The 18,646-nt window shown below is 39.4% G+C and overlaps 1 protein-coding gene across 1 annotated transcript in view; it reads left to right on the forward strand.

Annotated features, from left to right (window-relative positions):
* col7a1 (collagen, type VII, alpha 1) overlaps positions 1–18,646 on the forward strand; it is a 98,052-nt gene that overhangs the window by 66,940 nt on the left and 12,466 nt on the right. Inside the window, exons 88-110 of the mRNA XM_036151953.1 lie at positions 4,841–4,876; positions 5,004–5,063; positions 5,148–5,192; positions 5,273–5,308; positions 5,951–5,986; positions 6,074–6,133; positions 6,256–6,381; positions 6,480–6,551; positions 7,772–7,807; positions 7,905–7,964; positions 8,070–8,114; positions 8,558–8,593; positions 8,750–8,785; positions 9,070–9,126; positions 9,214–9,285; positions 11,425–11,496; positions 12,287–12,322; positions 12,402–12,482; positions 14,743–14,796; positions 16,996–17,049; positions 17,139–17,201; positions 17,277–17,339; positions 17,457–17,573. Of these exons, the coding sequence (XP_036007846.1) occupies positions 4,841–4,876; positions 5,004–5,063; positions 5,148–5,192; positions 5,273–5,308; positions 5,951–5,986; positions 6,074–6,133; positions 6,256–6,381; positions 6,480–6,551; positions 7,772–7,807; positions 7,905–7,964; positions 8,070–8,114; positions 8,558–8,593; positions 8,750–8,785; positions 9,070–9,126; positions 9,214–9,285; positions 11,425–11,496; positions 12,287–12,322; positions 12,402–12,482; positions 14,743–14,796; positions 16,996–17,049; positions 17,139–17,201; positions 17,277–17,339; positions 17,457–17,573 (1,353 nt within the window). The remainder of the gene's footprint in view (positions 1–4,840; positions 4,877–5,003; positions 5,064–5,147; positions 5,193–5,272; positions 5,309–5,950; positions 5,987–6,073; positions 6,134–6,255; positions 6,382–6,479; positions 6,552–7,771; positions 7,808–7,904; positions 7,965–8,069; positions 8,115–8,557; positions 8,594–8,749; positions 8,786–9,069; positions 9,127–9,213; positions 9,286–11,424; positions 11,497–12,286; positions 12,323–12,401; positions 12,483–14,742; positions 14,797–16,995; positions 17,050–17,138; positions 17,202–17,276; positions 17,340–17,456; positions 17,574–18,646) is intronic.

An 18,646-nucleotide genomic window follows, 5' to 3' on the forward strand; every position in this document is an offset into this window, starting at 1 on the left:
ATATGGTGGAAAACCAACATTGCACATAACCGAACCTAAAATACCCACTGATGGTATCATCATCATCATCATCATCATCATCATCATCATCATCATCATCATCATCATCATCATCATCATCATCATCATCATCATCATCATCATCATCATCATCATCATCATCATCATCATCATCAGTCAACCGGGGAACCTCCAAAGATGCAAGCACCCAGCTCTAGTCACTAGGCCACCACTCACCCATCAGGAGCCTTTTCTTTGGCAGGGAAGGCTGTTAGAGGCTGCAAAACATTTGAGACTGGTACAGAAGTTAATTTTCCCAGCTTAACAATGACCTTAAATATGTAACTAGAGCTACAAGGGATGGTTTATGCCAAGAAATAGTCTTTCCAGACCAGTCCTAACTCCAGTTGAGAATCTGTGGTCAGGCTTCACAATTGATGGTTACAAACACCCTTTATCCAGTCTGAATAAGCTTGACTAATTTTTCAACAAAATGTGATCCTTAAAAATTATTAGCTCTACTAAATACGAATGCATCCCACACTTTCAATATTGTTATTGATAAAATTAAATTCGAAGCATGTGTCATTGCTGCTTCCACTTGATAATTCTACCCTAACATAAAATCCCAATAACGTACGTTGAAGTTTGTGGTTAAAAAGGGACACAAAGTCAAAAGGTTCAAATAGTATGAATACTTGTATATAGGCTACTGTGTATTCAATGTATATTTATTAGTCAATTAGGCCAGTTTGCCGACTATGTTATCTGACTGCTCTCAAGGTCACAGCAACATGGCTTTGTTTAACAGAACACACTAAACAGGGGTTTATTCTGTCATAAATAATAATTGGATTAGGCCATTACACTGAGGTGTAGACAGAAAAACATTAGTGGCTCCCCAAGCCATTATTACAGCAACATGTTGGCACTCATAAAATATGCTTACCAAGAACGTATAAAACAACTCCTCTACATGATCCATGTCCTTGACTAAAAAAAACAACATAAGTCTTATGCAGCACAAAGCCCTAAAAGCACAAACAGCCAGCCTCTTTGACTGTACTCAGTCACAATAGGACTGCTCTATGATGAAGTCAGCGCCTTAACTGTAATTTGTCAGAGTTAATCGGGCTCCAAATGGGAACCATCCTGCTACTGACACTGGTATGTTGCTGCCTGTCTGGATTCTGCGCTGTAGTGATGGCAGACAGTTGTAAACAGGACCTGGCTTGACTTGACAAACATGTGCCAGTTCTCCCAGGGAGGATCTCAAATGAGACAAATTTGTCTCGTTCAATCTAAAAGTGACAGGGAAGGACACTTGGATTGTTTTCTCACCACATTATCATAAGCAGGATACATTCCTCTGTGATCTCTACCGGGCTTAATGGTGGAAATGGCAGCAGTAGGTCTCACCATTAATATTTTTTATGGGGTCGTATGAGCATCGATTGAACAGCTACCTCATGTCACATGTTTTAATACGTCCTCCAGCACAGACACAGCAGATCCGTCTTTGTCTGAAATGCATGCCATCAAACATTTTAGCTTGGAGCGATGCATTTTGCAATGCAGAAAATGTCTGTCTGGATTGTGCATGGTTTGTGACATACATACAGAAGTGCCTGTGTCTGCTGGATGCAAACACATGACTGCGGTGTTTCTAGAGCCACACAGTGTTGCACCATCCAGTAGAAAATCAGTTTATGAAATTTGATGTAAGCTCATTAGGAATACAAGACAGAACTCCAAGCTGGCCATTTCATCATCAAAAGTATTTTTCCCCCCACATATGCTTTTATTCCAGCTAATGTTCCAACGATCTGGATCAAAATTCATTGTAATAGTAATAATTGTGGTGTTTAAGTCAACACATAACATGAAAATTATCTCTTATGTTCACAAGCCCTACAGAAATAGCTAAAAATACTTTGTTTTTCATTATTTAACATGAATTTTGTCCTAATTACAATCAAGTCCTTTATCGTCAGGTGGATACCTAGTATTTTGTAAAATGCAATAGAATATATTTTTGTCATTTTAAATAAATGAAGAATGCAAGGCTATGGAAAAAAAATACACTAACAGCTTTTCTTTTACGCTCTTATTTCTTCCTCGCACTTAGGTTTTTCTAGTCATTACTCAAATTTTCCATTCAGACAATAATAACTTGAATATAAACAAAAAATTCTAAGATTTTAATTAAGAAAAAAAAGTTACACTTACATACACTTACTTCTGTGAAAGCCACTGTTGCAAGGAATCTATGAAACTCTTTCACAGAATCCCTGCAGAGGGTGTTTTGAGTAATAAAATACAAAAAAAAAAAGCAAATAATAAATTATTGTTTATGTGGTCCAGGACGTCGAGCTATAACTTAATCTGATCTGGAGTGGCTAGTTGTTATCTTTTTTTAAAATGTTACCAGGAAACACACACATCTATTTGCACACAAACACATATTGTTTTATTCAGCCACTGCCCTGCTGTTCATAATATTGACATGAGTTGTGGTGACATGTGTTGACAAGCTCCCCCACCGTTAACAACCTCAGGTTCAGCACCTTGGACAGAGCCATGGTGACGCTGTCAGGGAGTTCAAGTTTGATAAATGACCAGGCAGCACTCGTGCATCTGCTCCTGATCTCACTGCAGTTATTATTATCTCCAGCACACATACATATGAACACACACTAAACTGATATACCATTATTTTACAGAAACAGACCTTAACTCTAATCAAAGCAAATGTTTTTATAAATAGAGTCCCTTTAAGCATTTTAAAGAGATTCTTTATTTTATTGTATTTTTTTTTTCACACAGTCCTAAATTTTATTTATCAGCCTGATCCTAAAACATGGACAAAAATTGGAGCTTTGGCATCAAAAACACTAAACAACAGTCTAAACTGTGTCCAGGTCCTAGGTCTGGCTCTCAAAGAACATTGCTTACTGAAACTGAGCATTTATCTGTGAGTATTTCAGATGAAGTGCATGACAAATTTGAAAAAAGGACGTGTCAGACCTTGAGGGCTATTCTTAAGGATACATGGTAATTTCTCAGCTGTCAAAAGAGCTTTAACCTAACAATTTATGGGATCTAAATGCTATCATGAGACACACAGACACAGACACACACACACACACACACACACACACACACACACACACACACACACACACACACACACACACACACACACACACACACACACACACTATATCACACGTATGTGATAGTATGCAGTGGCCTAGCCAAAGCCCCACATTAAATCTGATCAAAAGGAAACTGTAATGGTAAGGAGGTCTACCACCCTCAAAGAACTGGAGCTCATCCCCAAGGATAAATGATCAAAATACCAGAAAAAAAAACATGTCAAATACAGGTCAATTTGATTGATTTAATGCCAAAATATGTTCAACTCATATATGAGAAGTAATTTAATGCCTTATTAAAAAATAAAATAAAACAGTTATTTTACTTTTTTCAGATGTGGTACTCCTTTAACTTGTGTTTTTGAGGTCCACAATCTGATACAGTGGTGCTCCAGGAATAACCTCATCCTGAACTCCAGCAAGACTCATAGTCATCTACAAGACCATGAAGACTGAACACACTCCTCTCTGCATACATGAGGAGGTGGTGGAGTGTGGAGTTTGTGGAGTTTGTGGAGTTCGTGGGCATTCACATTTCCTCTGACCTCTCCTGGAAAGAGCCTCCCACCTGGTGAAAAAGGCCCAACATCCTCTCTTCTTTCTCAGTAAACTGGAACGGACTGGATTTTCTACTCAGCTGCTCATAAAATTACAGAGCTGCAATTGAAAGCATCGTGTGTCTCAGCATGATAGGGTGGTATGGGAGCTGTACAGCACGGTGTCCCCCTTCCATCAGAAACAAAGACTTAACAACAGCTTCTTTCACAAAGCTGTGAAGGCTATCGTCCCCTGCCTGAAATAAACAAACCACCAGCCAGTTCATAGTCTTACATGTTTACAAACACGCTGAGGGATCTACAGGTTCTTCATATGATTGAGAATTATTTACATGGTCTCTTACATGCAAATGTCTATTTGTACATGTGTAGTTAACTGAAGATTAAAAAAATTGCTAATGACTATTTCCACAGTTTTCAAACTCTTAGAGGGTGTTTTGCCTTTTGCATTCATGCAATTGCACAGTAATTTACATCTTGCTGTGACTATCTGTCTTTTTTGACTCCATAACTGTTGCTAAAAACTTTTTGCACTTTTTAGGCTTCTCAGGAAGTGTTGTCAGTGCATCCAACTATTTGAACTTTAAGTCTTGTTGTGACTCTGTGTGACTTCTGAGCCGCTGTCTCACCAAAATTCCATTATCGTGATAGAATGACAATAAAGATTCTTAATTCTTTATGTGTGTCTCCTTTATTTGAAACAAACTCCTTGGTTGAATGAAATGAAATTTGAATCTGTAGATAGCAGGAGTATTAATAATTTTAGCCTTAACTGTGGATAGGCATGTTCTCCACAGTCTAAGATTATTTTAAAGCATTGCTTAATTAATCTTTTCCTACAAGTAAATCTATTAAGTACTAGCCTTGTAAAGTAACCAGAAAGTGTCAATTTCCAACCTCTGTGACTATGTGCAAGGCTGGGATTGAGCCATGAAAGAGTGAATTTATTGAATATCCTTCAAAATACCAAGGCTCTTAACATGTATAAGCTGAAGAGAATATCGATTAGGGTGTTGAGGCACCTAATGGCAGGGCTTTTAGTTTTGTATTTTCTTATAACAATAACAGGTGTTATTCTGCAAAGTAAATTATGGTTATTTTCTGTATTGTTCTGCCCTTTTCTAGGCTGTAGCCGGACCTCCTGGTCCTAAAGGAGACAGGGTGAGTCACTGTTTACATTCACACAAAAGTTGCAAATACTGTGTTATATGCTGTTTTTTTTTTCATAATAAAGGAGAACAGTAGCTCACTGCAGCTGACAGTACTTATTTGATCCTGTCTGACGCAGGGTCCTCCGGGTGTAACACTACCAGGGACGACTGGGGAGCGAGGCCTGGCTGGAGAGAAGGTGAGTATGACCAACAGGCTCACTCTCAGTCAAAAACACAAAATCAAGCTCCAAGTGTCTCCCGTTTAAACTTCTGTCCTTCAGGGTAATAAGGGAGACAAAGGTCCTGCTGGCATCAAAGGAGACAGAGTATGTATGGTTACCGAGCACAGCCCTGTTTTTGCTCTCATAACAACATTTTTACAAAGTGTTACCTGTCATCAAACAAGGGAGTAGCTGGTGAGCCAGGAGATCAAGGAGAAGATGTAAGTAATCAGCCTCCACTGCTTGTTGTGATATGAATTTAGATTTTTTTTATTTGGGTTGTTTTTATAAATTGGACCATATAGAGAAAATTATGAACAGCCCACGTTGGTTAGAAATATCTCTTGCAGCATAAGCTAGAGACACAATCTTTAGGGGTTGAAAGTGAGATCCAGAGTTGATTTATAAAGAGATTGAATTACATCTGTAGATTATTGTTATTATTAGACCTTGTTCAAGATTAATAGCTCACTCAAACTGAATGCCAACCCAGGGCTCATTTTCTTTTCTTACAAACTCGACAAAGGCCTGTGTAATTTACACTCCTTTTAACAAGTCAGCACATAATAATGTTACTTTAGAAATGTAATTATACTGCCTGAACATTTTCAAATGTTCTGTCTCTTTACAACCACAAACTAATTTATTTGCAGTGGTTAGAGATTCTGTTGTCAAGAAACCATAAACCATAAAAAATCAATACTTTATGAATAGAACATCAAAAAGAAAACCATTATGGAAGAAATTGTGAAAGAAAGCCATGAAAGTGTCACTTTTCTTTTATTTTGTTGCTGTCCTATTTTATTTTAAACTCTAAAACCAGACTCTGTCATTTTTACGTCAACTTATTAATGTTTTTGCAGGGAGCACCAGGATCACCAGGGCCTAAAGGAGATAAGGTTAATCTTTTTACCATGTATCTTATCATTTTATCTGAAATTAAAGAACTTTCACAATAAAAGTAATGACAAAAACCTGTGTTGCAGGGAGAGAGGGGTGTCGGGCAGCCTGGTCCACTGGGCCGTATCGGGCCTCCGGGTTTGAAAGTGAGTTGTTCTGTGTGTAAACTTACAGCAAAGGAAGATCTGTGATGTTATCTCTATAGTCAGAGAGTCAGTGTGGCTTATCAGATCTGCCTCGGGATGAAAAGAATGTCTCTGCATTTCAGGGAGATCCAGGGCTTCCTGGTCCAGCTGGCCCACCGGGCCCGCAGGGAAAGGGTGGAGACCCTGGACTGCCTGGTGTGAGAGGAGAGAATGGACAACCAGGGTCTCCTGGACGTCCGGGAGAGAGGGTGGCTAGAGCTTTTATAGAATTAGCATGAATTTAATTTTTTTTGTATTTGTGCCATGGTTAAAAATGTTTTTTTAAACAATTATGTTTCTATTTTAGGGCCTCCAGGGGTTTGCTGGCCGTGTAGGAGACACTGGTGCTCCTGGTCCTGCTGGACCTGCAGGACAGCCCGTGAGTTCATTTTTCTCACTGCAGAACTCTTTTATGAGGATCACAGGAAAGTTTCAAAATGGGAAGTCAGACTGTCCGGGATACAGCTGCTCTTCTGATGGCAGCTTGATATGTAGCGCCTTGATTGAACATAAATATCTTCAAAATAAAGCCAAAGCAAATGACAAGTATGTGTTTTTATAAAATGACATTAAACATATTGTTAGTAGTAGTGCTTGTATAGAGAAAGGTAGTTAAAATAACACAGCATTGGACCTCCTGTTAATGTACAAGCTGCCATCAACACTGCTGCACAGCTATCTGCTACAGGAAGTTAGAAAAGTTAAACAAATCCCATTAATTATTAATTAAAACTAAGGCAAAATCTTGACTGCAAGCTGAATTCTTGCGGTATTTGGGCATTAGCAAACAGGCGGGACATACAGCAGTAATGAAAGCAAGAGGGTTCCGAGCCCACTGCCGAACCAAAACGCACATGGCACCACAGGAGGACGCACGTGTAGCTGCTGCTATCACATCTGTTTTGTCAGAGTCTACCCGCTGCTTGCATTTTCATTTGATACTAAAACCAACCTTCGATGGGCTAGCACTAGGTGTTGCATTGCCCGATCAGCTTGTAAAGTTCTGCTGCATGTCCCTCCTTTCCCCAAATGGATTTGATGGGAGCAGACCAGATAGATAATGTGTAGAATGGAGAGCACTACACATTATCAATCTGGTTTGCCATGGTACTAGGCTCCAGAACAGCCTACCACTTACTGCGAAATATGCCAGTATGATTGTGACATATTGAAAGTATTAAAACTGTTCTGGCTGAGTATGATACACTTTTTTTTTTGGATTTGTGGTTATCAGTTATATACTGTTTTTCATTGCTTTTTTAAATATGGTTTTGATTTATTAGCTCCTTAGAAATATTGTTGATCCATTCGATTCTTACTTTTTCTGCTTGATTTGTTTATAGTTCTCTGCATAGCACTAACTCAGTAAAATTAATAACGTCAATATATATTTTATATTCAGTTCAATTCATTTTAGTTTATTTATACAGCACTAATTAACCAAATGTCTTCTTAAAGCTCCTTACAAGACAAACATGTCCAATTAATTCTAATTAATTCCAAAACAATTTAATTATATTGTCAGATTCAGGTGTAATTACAATATATCCAATTCAATCCTAATTGTAATACAATAATACATTATTAATTGTATTCTAGGGTTCTGCTGGTACCAATGGAGCCAAAGGGGACAAGGTAATTTTTTTTCAGCTGACAAGCACACTACCTTTGTCGAACCACATGGATGTCAAAACATCTTATTTAAGGTATAAATGTATTTTTCTGGTTTCAGGGGGAAGTTGGGGTTGGAGTTCCAGGCCTAAGAGGGGAAAGAGGAGCTCCAGGACTCAGAGTAAGAAAGCCGGTTACATGGCTGTGACACTGTTTCCATTGAAGAGTAAATTTACCTTTGGATGATGGAAAACTAACTCTGGTGTGTTTGCCTTTTGTGTCTCAGGGGGAGGACGGCCGAGCCGGCTTGGATGGGGAGAGAGGACCAGCGGTAAATATCAGAAGTTTGTGTTTTCATGTAACACTCAGGAGCATTATGCAGACCACCGGGGTATTTTCTCAAAGGCTTTCAGCATTCTCTTTCAGGGTGTTTTTGAAAGCATGAAACAGCCTTTTTGGTGGCATAATGGAAGCAAAAAAGCATTAATCTTATGATTATACAGATGAAGAGCGTTTCTCACAAGGGCACAGAATGTTTTCTGGACCGTAAACATATCATCCACTGTGAGTCTTAGTACTCTTAGTGCTGCAGTTTTAGCGAAGAAGGAAATTACAATAACTGCACCCTCTAAGGACTTACAAAGCTGTTTCTCTTTTAATTTCCAGTAATGTATTGTCTACCCAGAATAGAAATAATAACTTAAGAGGCAGATACAGACATACAGTGGTCATCTTTGAGAAAATATACATGTACGTGTGTTTTTTACCTATCAGGGTCCACCAGGCATTCGAGGTCTTCGAGGAGAAAAGGTGATTTTTTTTCTAATCATTTCTTTTCCCATTTTTAATCATCCTCATTTAGTCCATATTTTTAGTTTTCTATACATGTTATTCAGTGAACTAAATTCATAGAAACTATTGAATTGTTTTACTTAATCTCTGTTTTTTTTTTTTCTTTTTGTACAGGGAGACAGCGGACTGCCGGGGGGGAAAGGAGATAAGGTTTGTGCATTTTAATATGCAATAAGCTCCACTGCCATTCATTCTCTCGCAAAGCGTATTTGTTTCATTTATACATTTGAAATCAATAGAAAATAGTCAGCAGCGCCTGATTCGGTAGAGCTCTCTCTTTCGCATCAAGCTCGATGAATAATGAATTCACAGAATACCGATGAGCTGAGATATGAAAGAATCACATAGTGTGAAAACGACCGAAGATAAACACTGTTATTTTTCCTCTGTGGGGGTCGAAACAACACTTTCAAAATCTGTCCTGTCGCTTGCAGGGGGACACTGTGCTGGTGGGAGGACCACCTGGAGAAAAGGGCAACAAAGGAGAAACAGTCAGTGGATGTCGAAAATGCACATTGGTCTGAAAGAAATTGCACTTAGAGAAAATAAGCACTGGATATCGCTGTTGTTTGACTCAGGGTGACAGAGGACCCAAAGGTACACAAGGAGAGAAAGGGACAAAAGGTCAGGAGGGTCCAACGGGACAGCAGGTGAATTTTACTGGAGATGAAGTGACTGTTTGGTGTTTAAAGTAAATAGTTTGGAGATGGTTAGTCTGGTTTTCTGACTCTCTTCTTAATTTTACCTTGGTCAATCCAGCCAGAATGTGTTTGATGTAAAGTCATCAACAAGGAATTAGTAATGTTGATGAAAGGTTTACACAGACTAACTCAGAGAATAGTTCTCATATTGTTTTGGTGCTTTTAGAACTATGCATTTATTTATAGTGAAATTATTACTAAACATTAACAATTAAAAAAAAGAATTAGGTTCACAAGTTTGAATTTTATCTAATTCCACACGGTGTCAAAATTACACATAAAGGCGCAAATATATGCATAAATCTCCACTAATACCTGTTTAAATCTCCAAAAAAAAACTGAATTTGTATATTTTAATTAAAAACCATAGTTTACTGAGTGGTTTGCAAAGGATCAAAAGCATCTCGCTTTACAAATGTATCGCTCTGGAGAAGGTGACTAAACTATGAAGAGCCATACAGCTCTGCTATAAACATTCAGCTCCAGGGAAAATGAAGATGAAGAGAGGTTACATTTTTTACCATCACAGTCAAATCATACATCAAAACCAACAAAAGAATGGCTTCAGGAGAGGAAGATTGAAGTTTGGGTCCAATCGAATCCAGAACTAGATCTGACACAAGATCTGTGCTGCCACCTGAAGAAGGGCTGTGGGCAAAAGATGTCCTCATAGTCTGAAAGATTCAGAAAATCTTTGCAAGAAGGAGATGGCAAATATAAGCGAGCCACAGTGTAGCATGCTTGTAGTGTCATTCTACCACAGAAGAGGGAATGCAGAAATGAAATAACAAAATGCTTTCACTGTCTTGTCCGTGTGGGCAGCTGCAAATATGCGACAAGCTTAAATGTGTCATTTTAGAACGGAGCATATTGCTCTGTCTGCACCCTCTCTGTCAACAGCTATCTAAAATCTCTTTCACTACAAGCAGAGAGTGGTGTTACAGCAGCTTTCTATACAAGGCAGACTGAAGGCAGACTTGGAGGTTCCTGGGTATTTCTGAACATTTGAATTTAATTCAATGAAATTTATATAGCGCCAATTCATAATACATGTCATCTCAACACCCTTTACAAAGTCAAATTCAATCAAATCAGACAGATTGGTCAAAAAGTTTCATATGAGGAAACCCAGTAGATCATCAAGTCTTGACAAGCAGCATTCACTCCTCCTGAAAAAACGTAAAGCCACAGTGGACAGTTGTTTGGATTGTTGATGGCTTTGCAGCAATCCCTCATACTGAGCATGCATGTAATGACAGTGGAGAGGAAAACTCCCCTTTAACAGGGAGGAAAACCTCCAGCAGAACCAGGCTCAGTGTGAACGGTCATCTGCCTCGACCGACTGAGGGTTAAAGAAGACAGAGCAGCCCTTTCCTTTGTTCAGAGTGTGACAGTTAGTGTCAGATGATTACAACTGTTCAAAGTTGGGTTCCAACAGGATGAAGATGTTAAATTTGGTTTTGAGTCAGACAAGTCAGACATCTAGAACAGCCTTTCCAAAACGCTGACGTCAACCCCATTGAAATATTGGGGATTCGTCCTAAAAAGCCTTGTCTGTCCCTGAACACCGACCAATTTAAATCAGCCCTCCCCGTTCTGACAAGGAGGGTACTGAAATATCCAGAAACTTGCTGATGGCTGCAAAATGCATGTGGTTCAGATTTAACTTGCTGAGGGACATTTGGTCAGAATGCTTGAAGAAGTCTGAGCATGTTTTCATCAACATGACCCAATATAGATGAAAGACAATCCATGACAAATTCAAACTTTTGCATCTCATCTGATTCTTGTTTTTAAGATTCACTGAATCTGTGTGTATGTATATATATATATATATATATATATATATATATATATATATATATATATATATATATATATATATATATATATATATATATATTATGACATGTATAGCCACGGTGTGTGTAAAACTTCTCCATTAAAGCCTGTTGATTGTTCAGCTATTGATTAGCTAAGTGCCTCAAATCAATCATCAGTAAAAGGAAGACGATGCAGCTGTTTTACAGTATAAAGTATCATTTGAAAAGTGATACAGATTATCAATGTGTACATACATGTTATCAGGGTCAAAGGGGAGAACCTGGAGACCGAGGATCAACTGGTTTCCCCGGGGCCCGGGGACCCGGTGGACAGAAGGCAAGTGATTGTTTTCAGACATCTTTTTTTATTTTTTTTATTGGAGTTGGACAAAACTAAGACCTCCCCAACATGTGCAAATCAATGTGCAAAAGGTGCATCTTTTATCTTAAAGTCCTGAGACCCTCAGCTTCAGACGGACTCCAACACAACAGTTCATGGGGAATTCAAACTCAAAACCTCCTCAGTTCACGTTACAGAGATGCAGGGTGATCATCAAACCTAATTATTATACTTTATTATATTTTTTAGCAACTGCTCTTTGAAGACTTGCGTCACTAACACAGTGATCTAAATGAATATTTCAGATAGTTAATTAGGGACATTAATTGTGATGTAGTTTATTAATTACTCTTTCAAGTTAATGCGATTAGCACATCACTGAGAGCACCAAAGCACAAGCAGTGTTTTTAACTAGAGATGCACCATATCTCCCCATAACAGTAAGCACTATATCAATGAGCATAATATTGTCTAGATGCAATACTTGTCAAGGTCTTAAATTATAAGTATCATATATTAAAATTTGCTTGCTATTAAGATTTCTGTTCAGTTGGATGGACAACCTCTGCCCTTTATCCCTTTATGTCCACACTTGATTTAAATTTGTAGGTGAGCAAGGTGCGCAAAGAGAGGTGAGGAAGTCCTGAGGGTTAAAATATGGGAAACAGTTTAGAAAATATGAGTTGACTGCAACCAGTATTGTCTTCGCAACATTTTGTAATAATGTTCCACATCACAATGCCTTGAATTTCACCTTTCTAATTGTTTTTTTTTTCTATCTATGCAGGGAGAGGCAGGTGATCCTGGAGTACCTGGGGAATCGGTGCGTGTTTTATATACAGATATTTCCTCTATAAAGATTTGACACCTGAATTTTGTCTTTTTTTTACTTTTTCTGCCAGGGTTTACCTGGAAAAGACGGCCTGGCGGGACGTAAAGGGGACAAAGGAGAAGTTGGTGTCAGTGGACTGAGGGGAATTAAGGTATACTAATCGGTATGCATACCGGTGTCTGTTTACTGCACGGGGTTTCAACGTTGCAGGATTTTTTTCACGAGTGGCGGATGACTGCCAACAACCTGCTAGTAGCGAGAAATTTATCCAACTGCAGAGGATTGATCCAAATTGTATCCCACCAATGCAACATAATGCACATAGTAAACCCATCCACAGGAAGGTACGCATCTTGAAGTAGAGCTTTAGCTCTGGAGGCGCTCTGGTCAGAGTTTGAATCCCCTTTCAGCAGTCATGGATTGTCAAGCGTCAAACTTGCATGCAATCACACAGCCATCTCAAGTTAGGATATAATTGTTTTTACAAAATCACTGTTGCCACGTTTACTGGAACCTCTGTTTTAATATTTGCAATCCCTCTTTGCCAACATGACAGCACTACTTTCCTATAAAGTTTCAAAAAGTTGGAACGTACCAGTTAGCGGGATCTATGATTGTGCCTCTTTGCACAGTCTCTTCAGATCCTCAACTGTCCTGGGGTCTGTCCTATACTCTCTTCTTTTCAGCTCACCCTACAACGTTTTGATAGGATTAAGGTTTTTAGAACTTTAATAGCAATGAAAGAAGCCTAATTTTGTGTCAGGTTTGCATGTTGATTTGGAGAGAAAAGTGGTATCTGGTGTGGCGATTTTAAAAAGTGGCTTATGCCACTGGCATGTCAGTTATGAACGTTTCATCAAACGTCCTTCAGAGGTACTGAATGTCATATTCTGGTTTTATTGACAACATATTTTTTGCAGTTATGAAAACAAATGTATATTTATGATGTGGTTTTAACATAGTTTGTGTGTTGGAGGAAACAGTAAACATTCAGATGACCAAATCTTTGCCTTGGTTGTGACTGAGCATCCTGAAAGCCACAGCCTATTATCAGTATCACAGTAAGTAGTGATAGCGGGTGATCGGCTAACAGCGTCCAGTCTGACTTAACTGAATGCAACGCTCTGCTTCTTCTTCTTTGGTTGCAAACAGCAGATGCTTACCGCCACCTATTGTACACATGCTTTTGACTCAATGTAATCAGCCAAACTATGATTTTCATACATTAAAATTTGAAAGAAAAGAATGCTCTACATTAAAAAAAAACATTGTTGTGAAACACAGAATGTCACCCCTTTGTTTTGTCATGTATCACTTTAAAGCATTTGAAGTAGTTTAAAGTCTTTTAAGGAAAGGTGATTTTAATTATTTTTACCTGTGACATTTTATATATGTATACATTTGTTTCCTTAAAGAAAAAAAAAATGTTGTCAATAAAACCAGAATATGACATTCAGGGCTTCTGGAGGGCATTTAATGAAACTGGCATGCCAGATATCACTTTTCCCTCCAGGTGCTGCTGCAGATTTGGCCATGTGTCTTAGATCCTTGCTATGCCAAAAGAGCTAATTACACAATGTTTTAGTTTCCTCTTACAATCCACCAGGTTTGAAAAAAAAAAAAAAAAAACTCCTGATATTTGAAGACAATGATTATGCTTTGCACAGTTTTCCCAGGGCCTTTGGAAAGAAACGCTCCCACAGCATCACATACCTTCCACTGTGCTAAGAAGTTTGCATGAGTTTCTTATCCACATCTCAATTCTTGGGTTTAAGACAAACCTACCAGAGGTGTTTGTTGCAGAAAGAAAATTGTCCCAAATGCTCAGTGGTCTTGTACAAATCATCTAATGGTTGTTATGGCAACTTAGTGACTCAAAGATGCTGCAGATTTGTTTTACCTCCGTAGGCATTATTTGCAGCCATCTAAGCAGAAGCAGAAGATGTCTTTCATGGGGTACTGTGCTTATTACTACCACTGCTACAAACTCTGTTGTCGCTGCTACTTTACTATGTAGTTTTAAAAGGATAATCCCCGTGAGTCACAGAAATACAAACAATTGCCTCATCTGTCTGGTTCACCATAACCCTGCTGAATATAATAATGTTTCTCCCTGAGCTTTCCACAGCCGCTTCTTATCCTTCTTTCGTCGTGTCTTGACTGTCTGAACACACATTACCTGTAAAATAACTTCCTCCAGCTCTTTATCCTACCTGCCGTCACTGGAAACTTGCTGCCGAAGCCTGTTTATGTCCAATGCTTGTAGAAGTCCATTCTGAATAACCTAAGTGATCGGCAAAAGAAAAGTCCACCCAGATGGGCTCTCTGCACAGCTGCTGTGGTGCATTTTTCCCCCACTTAAAGACTCACATGCCTTTTCATATGTCTGTGATGATCTCTTGTGTTTCCAGGGCGACCGCGGACCCAAGGGGGCTTGTGGAGCTGATGGACCCAAAGGAGAAAAGGTTAGCTACTAAGACAGGGAAACGAAAACTGGCCTGGATAAATGCAGCATGCATGAGTGAAATATACAGGTTCAACGCAATGCAGGTTTAATCGATGAGAATATCATCAGATAGTTAATGTATTTTATTACTTCTGTTCAAAATGTTAAGCTCATATAGATTTATTTCACCCAGAGTGATATATTTCAAGTGTTTATTATCTATGAACTATTATGACTTCCAGCTAATTAAAGTCCAAAATTCACTTTCTCAAGGAAATTGAAAATTCAAAAAGACAGATAAAAAAGGGGAATTATTATGTGTGTCTATGACCTCCGCAGTACTTGCACTCAATATTTGTCTCTGCCTTCTATTTGTATGAATATTTAATTAATGAATTGCTGCATCAATGTGGCGTGGCATGGAGTGGACCAGCCTGGGGGTTTTCTGAGGTGTAATGGACTCTCAGGTTGCTTTGATAGCAGCCTTCGGGTCATCTACCTCGTTGGGTCGGCTGTCTCTCATCTTCCTTCTGATTAGGATTGTCCAGCTCCAGTCCTCGAGGGCTGGTCTCCTGCCTGTTTTAGATCTTTGCCTGCTCCGACACATCTAATTTAAATTCATGTTGTACCTTCTCAGTCCGTGAACAAGGTCTGCAGAGGACTCCTGATTAAGCACTAATTAGATTCAGTTGTGTTGAACCTAAAATATGCAGGACACTGCAGGCCCCTTGAGGACTGACTTTGGACGGCACTGCTTTTGACAATGCTCCTTAGATCCTCTGTGGGGTTCGGGTCAGGCCAGTTTGCTGGCCAATCTAGCACATCAACATAAAGGTCATTGAACCAGCTTTTGGTACCTTTAGGCGCACTTCCAGTGGCCCGCCCGTTTTCGCACGGCCTACTCGTCTCCCCCCCGCTCAGATTACTTTTGCTCGCTTTAGTGATTTGACCAGCCTAGAAATGCCAAACCATACCGCTGCTCTCTCCGGCAGTTTTCATCCTCTAAGTAAAAATTTCAGATCTTTTACCGTGTTAATGCAAGAACACGTTCATAAAACTGATGTTTAACCGGAGTAAAGTGATTTTTTAGTGGTTTGATTTTTGGGCTTAATCACCGGCTGAACCAGGGGAGCAGCTTTAGACGTTTCCCCAGTTAAAGCCTCTGCAGAGTGGGCAGAGCTCCCAAAGAACACCTCTGTACTATATGCCCGGGGGACATAGAGTCAACATGTAAAGCTTTATTTTAGATTAGTTGCCTCATCCGTGGGGGAAGTGAACAGAACACATTGATAATTTATAGATTTTTAACCGCAGTGGTTCTATTTGTATGGCTTTGATTGCGTGCTTATACAGGAAGCGGGCTGCTTGGTCAGCGGAGGGAGGATTATGCTTGACCGAGTTCGAGCTCCTTTCTGCAGGACAACTCTGCGAAAGCACCCCGCTGCTCCCCCAGGGTCTTTTATAGCAGGGAAAAGCAGACAGCTGCTGCCTTGTACCGTATGAGGTGGATGGATGGACACTTCAGAGAGACAAAACTTAACAGCTTTCAGTGTGAAATGAAAGAAAGCCTTGATAAATCCACAGATCTGACACATAGTGTCTGTGAACAAAAAGCTGGAGTGTTCTTTTCTTCTCTTTTTTGCCCTTCAGGCATGGTTCATGGTTTGCAAATAATAAAATTATATTTTGGTTTGACCCACTCTTTTCATAGTGGGCTTTAATATTAATATTGTCCCTATTCAGTTTTTCTGGACCTACTCAGAGAAAACTTTCTCATTTCTCCTCACTTGAAAAAAGGTGGGTTCACTCAAATTTTCTCTCGAGTCAGCACGGTTTGACCCTGCTCTTCAGCAGAGCCGCAGGAACCCAGGCTGGCCCTGAAAAGAAATGCTTTTTGTCGTCACACGTGTGATCCATATTATAAAATACGAGTGTTTCACTTTTGGAATTTAATCACTTTAAGTTTTTGATAAGCGGAATATTTTGGTGGATGATCTGGAATAAATTATAATTTAATTAATAATATTCTAACTTCTTAAGATTGCCTTTTAGATGATGATTATATATGTAAAAATATTACTGTTCCCAAATAATACTTTTTTTAATTTGAATCCAGAGGTGCATATGTCTATAAGAACGACAGTAAATGTGATATTGGTCATTCTATTCCTTCGACATGTTTTGGTATTGAAACTAAATGGAGGGTTTACGTTTTCAGGGGGATTCAGGCGTTCATGGCCGGTCGGGCTTACCAGGGAGAAAAGGTGAACAGGTATGAGGGATATCTGCACATAAAAACGGATGCAGTGGGCTTTTACACATATTTCTCGCTCCTCATTATGCATTTTCTGTATTTTCCAGGGGGACATCGGGCCTGCTGGGGCCCCTGGGACTCCTGGAAAAGAGGGACTGATTGGTCCCAAGGTATAAAGCGATATACTTTTGTATACCAACAACTAGCCCAAAAGTGGGAACTAATTTTTATATCTGCGAATGTAGGGTGATAGAGGTTTTGACGGGACTGCTGGACCTAAAGGAACTCAAGGAGAGAAAGGTGAACGGGTCAGTACGATGTTACACACAAATGTTTATTCTAATCTAATCATCCTTATCAGTTTTGGTTATTCATGCATCATCGCCGCGTCTCAACTTGATGGACTGTGTCTGTGTTTCAAACAGGGACCGCCTGGTGTACCAGGTCCTCCAGGCCCGAGAGGGCTGGACGGGCCCGCCGGCTTGACTGGCCCACAAGGACCAGCTGGTGCTAGGGGCCCTGAGGGACTCCAGGGACAGAAGGTGACCCTCCTCACTGTGGTTCAAGCTGATTCTACACCTACAGCACATAACTTATTTATAGGAGCTGTTGCTCACCAGGGAGAAGATAAAGGATAAACACAGTTCAGGAGCCTATTGATACACCAGATTTAGCATCGGTTTTGAAGTTGGACTTGACAAAACCTAATAATAGGTTTGAGAGTCGAGATAGGATGTTAGGACTGATGTAAAAAGATTACAGTCTTTTTGTGTTTCTCCTGTCATTGTTGTCCTCTTCGTTTCCCACTTGTCTTCTGTTATTGCCATCTATTGCCTCAAGATGATTGGCACTTTGAAGGCCTCTCAGTGCGACTGGCTTGTCTGGTTTATCATCAAGTTAATAAAGGATGCTGGTGACAGGGTGCAGGGTCACATCAGGTCTCCTTGATGGATGTGCCTTTCTTTCTCTTTGTTACATCAGTGTCGGGGGAAAATAGTATGAAATAATTTCTTCAGTTTTCTGGTTTTAATTCCTACAAAGTGACCAGAAAAAAATAAATAAAAAGATTTATAATTTGCTCCTCATCAATCATACCGATGCATTAAGTGGATATATGTAGGCAAATATTAGAGAGGGGAATCTAACAAATTAGTCTAACAAATGTTACCAGAACTCACAGCTGAGCGAACATACAGAGGAAATATACATCGCCTTGTAAAATTATTCACACTGCTTGACCGCACATTTTAGTTTAAACCAATTTGTTTGAACAAAGTTGTGAAATGCTGTATTTAAAAAAAAGAAAATTTGTCAACACAAGCGTTGCTCATCTACAGACCGAAAATGTTCACATTGGCTTCAAGCTTAGTCAGATTGGATGGAGAGTGTCGACTAATAGCAACTGTCAAGTCTTTCCACAGATTCTTATTTGGATTATACTCCGAACTTTGATTGGGCGATACTGTAAATATACTTTGAACTAAATCCTTTTATTCGCTCTGCTGAAACCAGGCTTTCTTCCATTTATTCATTTAGTCTGACCTCCTTCTCAGTCGCTGCTCAAAAACCCCCAAAAACAAGCATCATCTCCGCAGCAGGTGTTCGGAGTAAACTG

Source organism: Fundulus heteroclitus, chromosome 20 (genome assembly GCF_011125445.2).
Source record: "Fundulus heteroclitus isolate FHET01 chromosome 20, MU-UCD_Fhet_4.1, whole genome shotgun sequence".
Taxonomy (NCBI): domain Eukaryota; kingdom Metazoa; phylum Chordata; class Actinopteri; order Cyprinodontiformes; family Fundulidae; genus Fundulus; species Fundulus heteroclitus.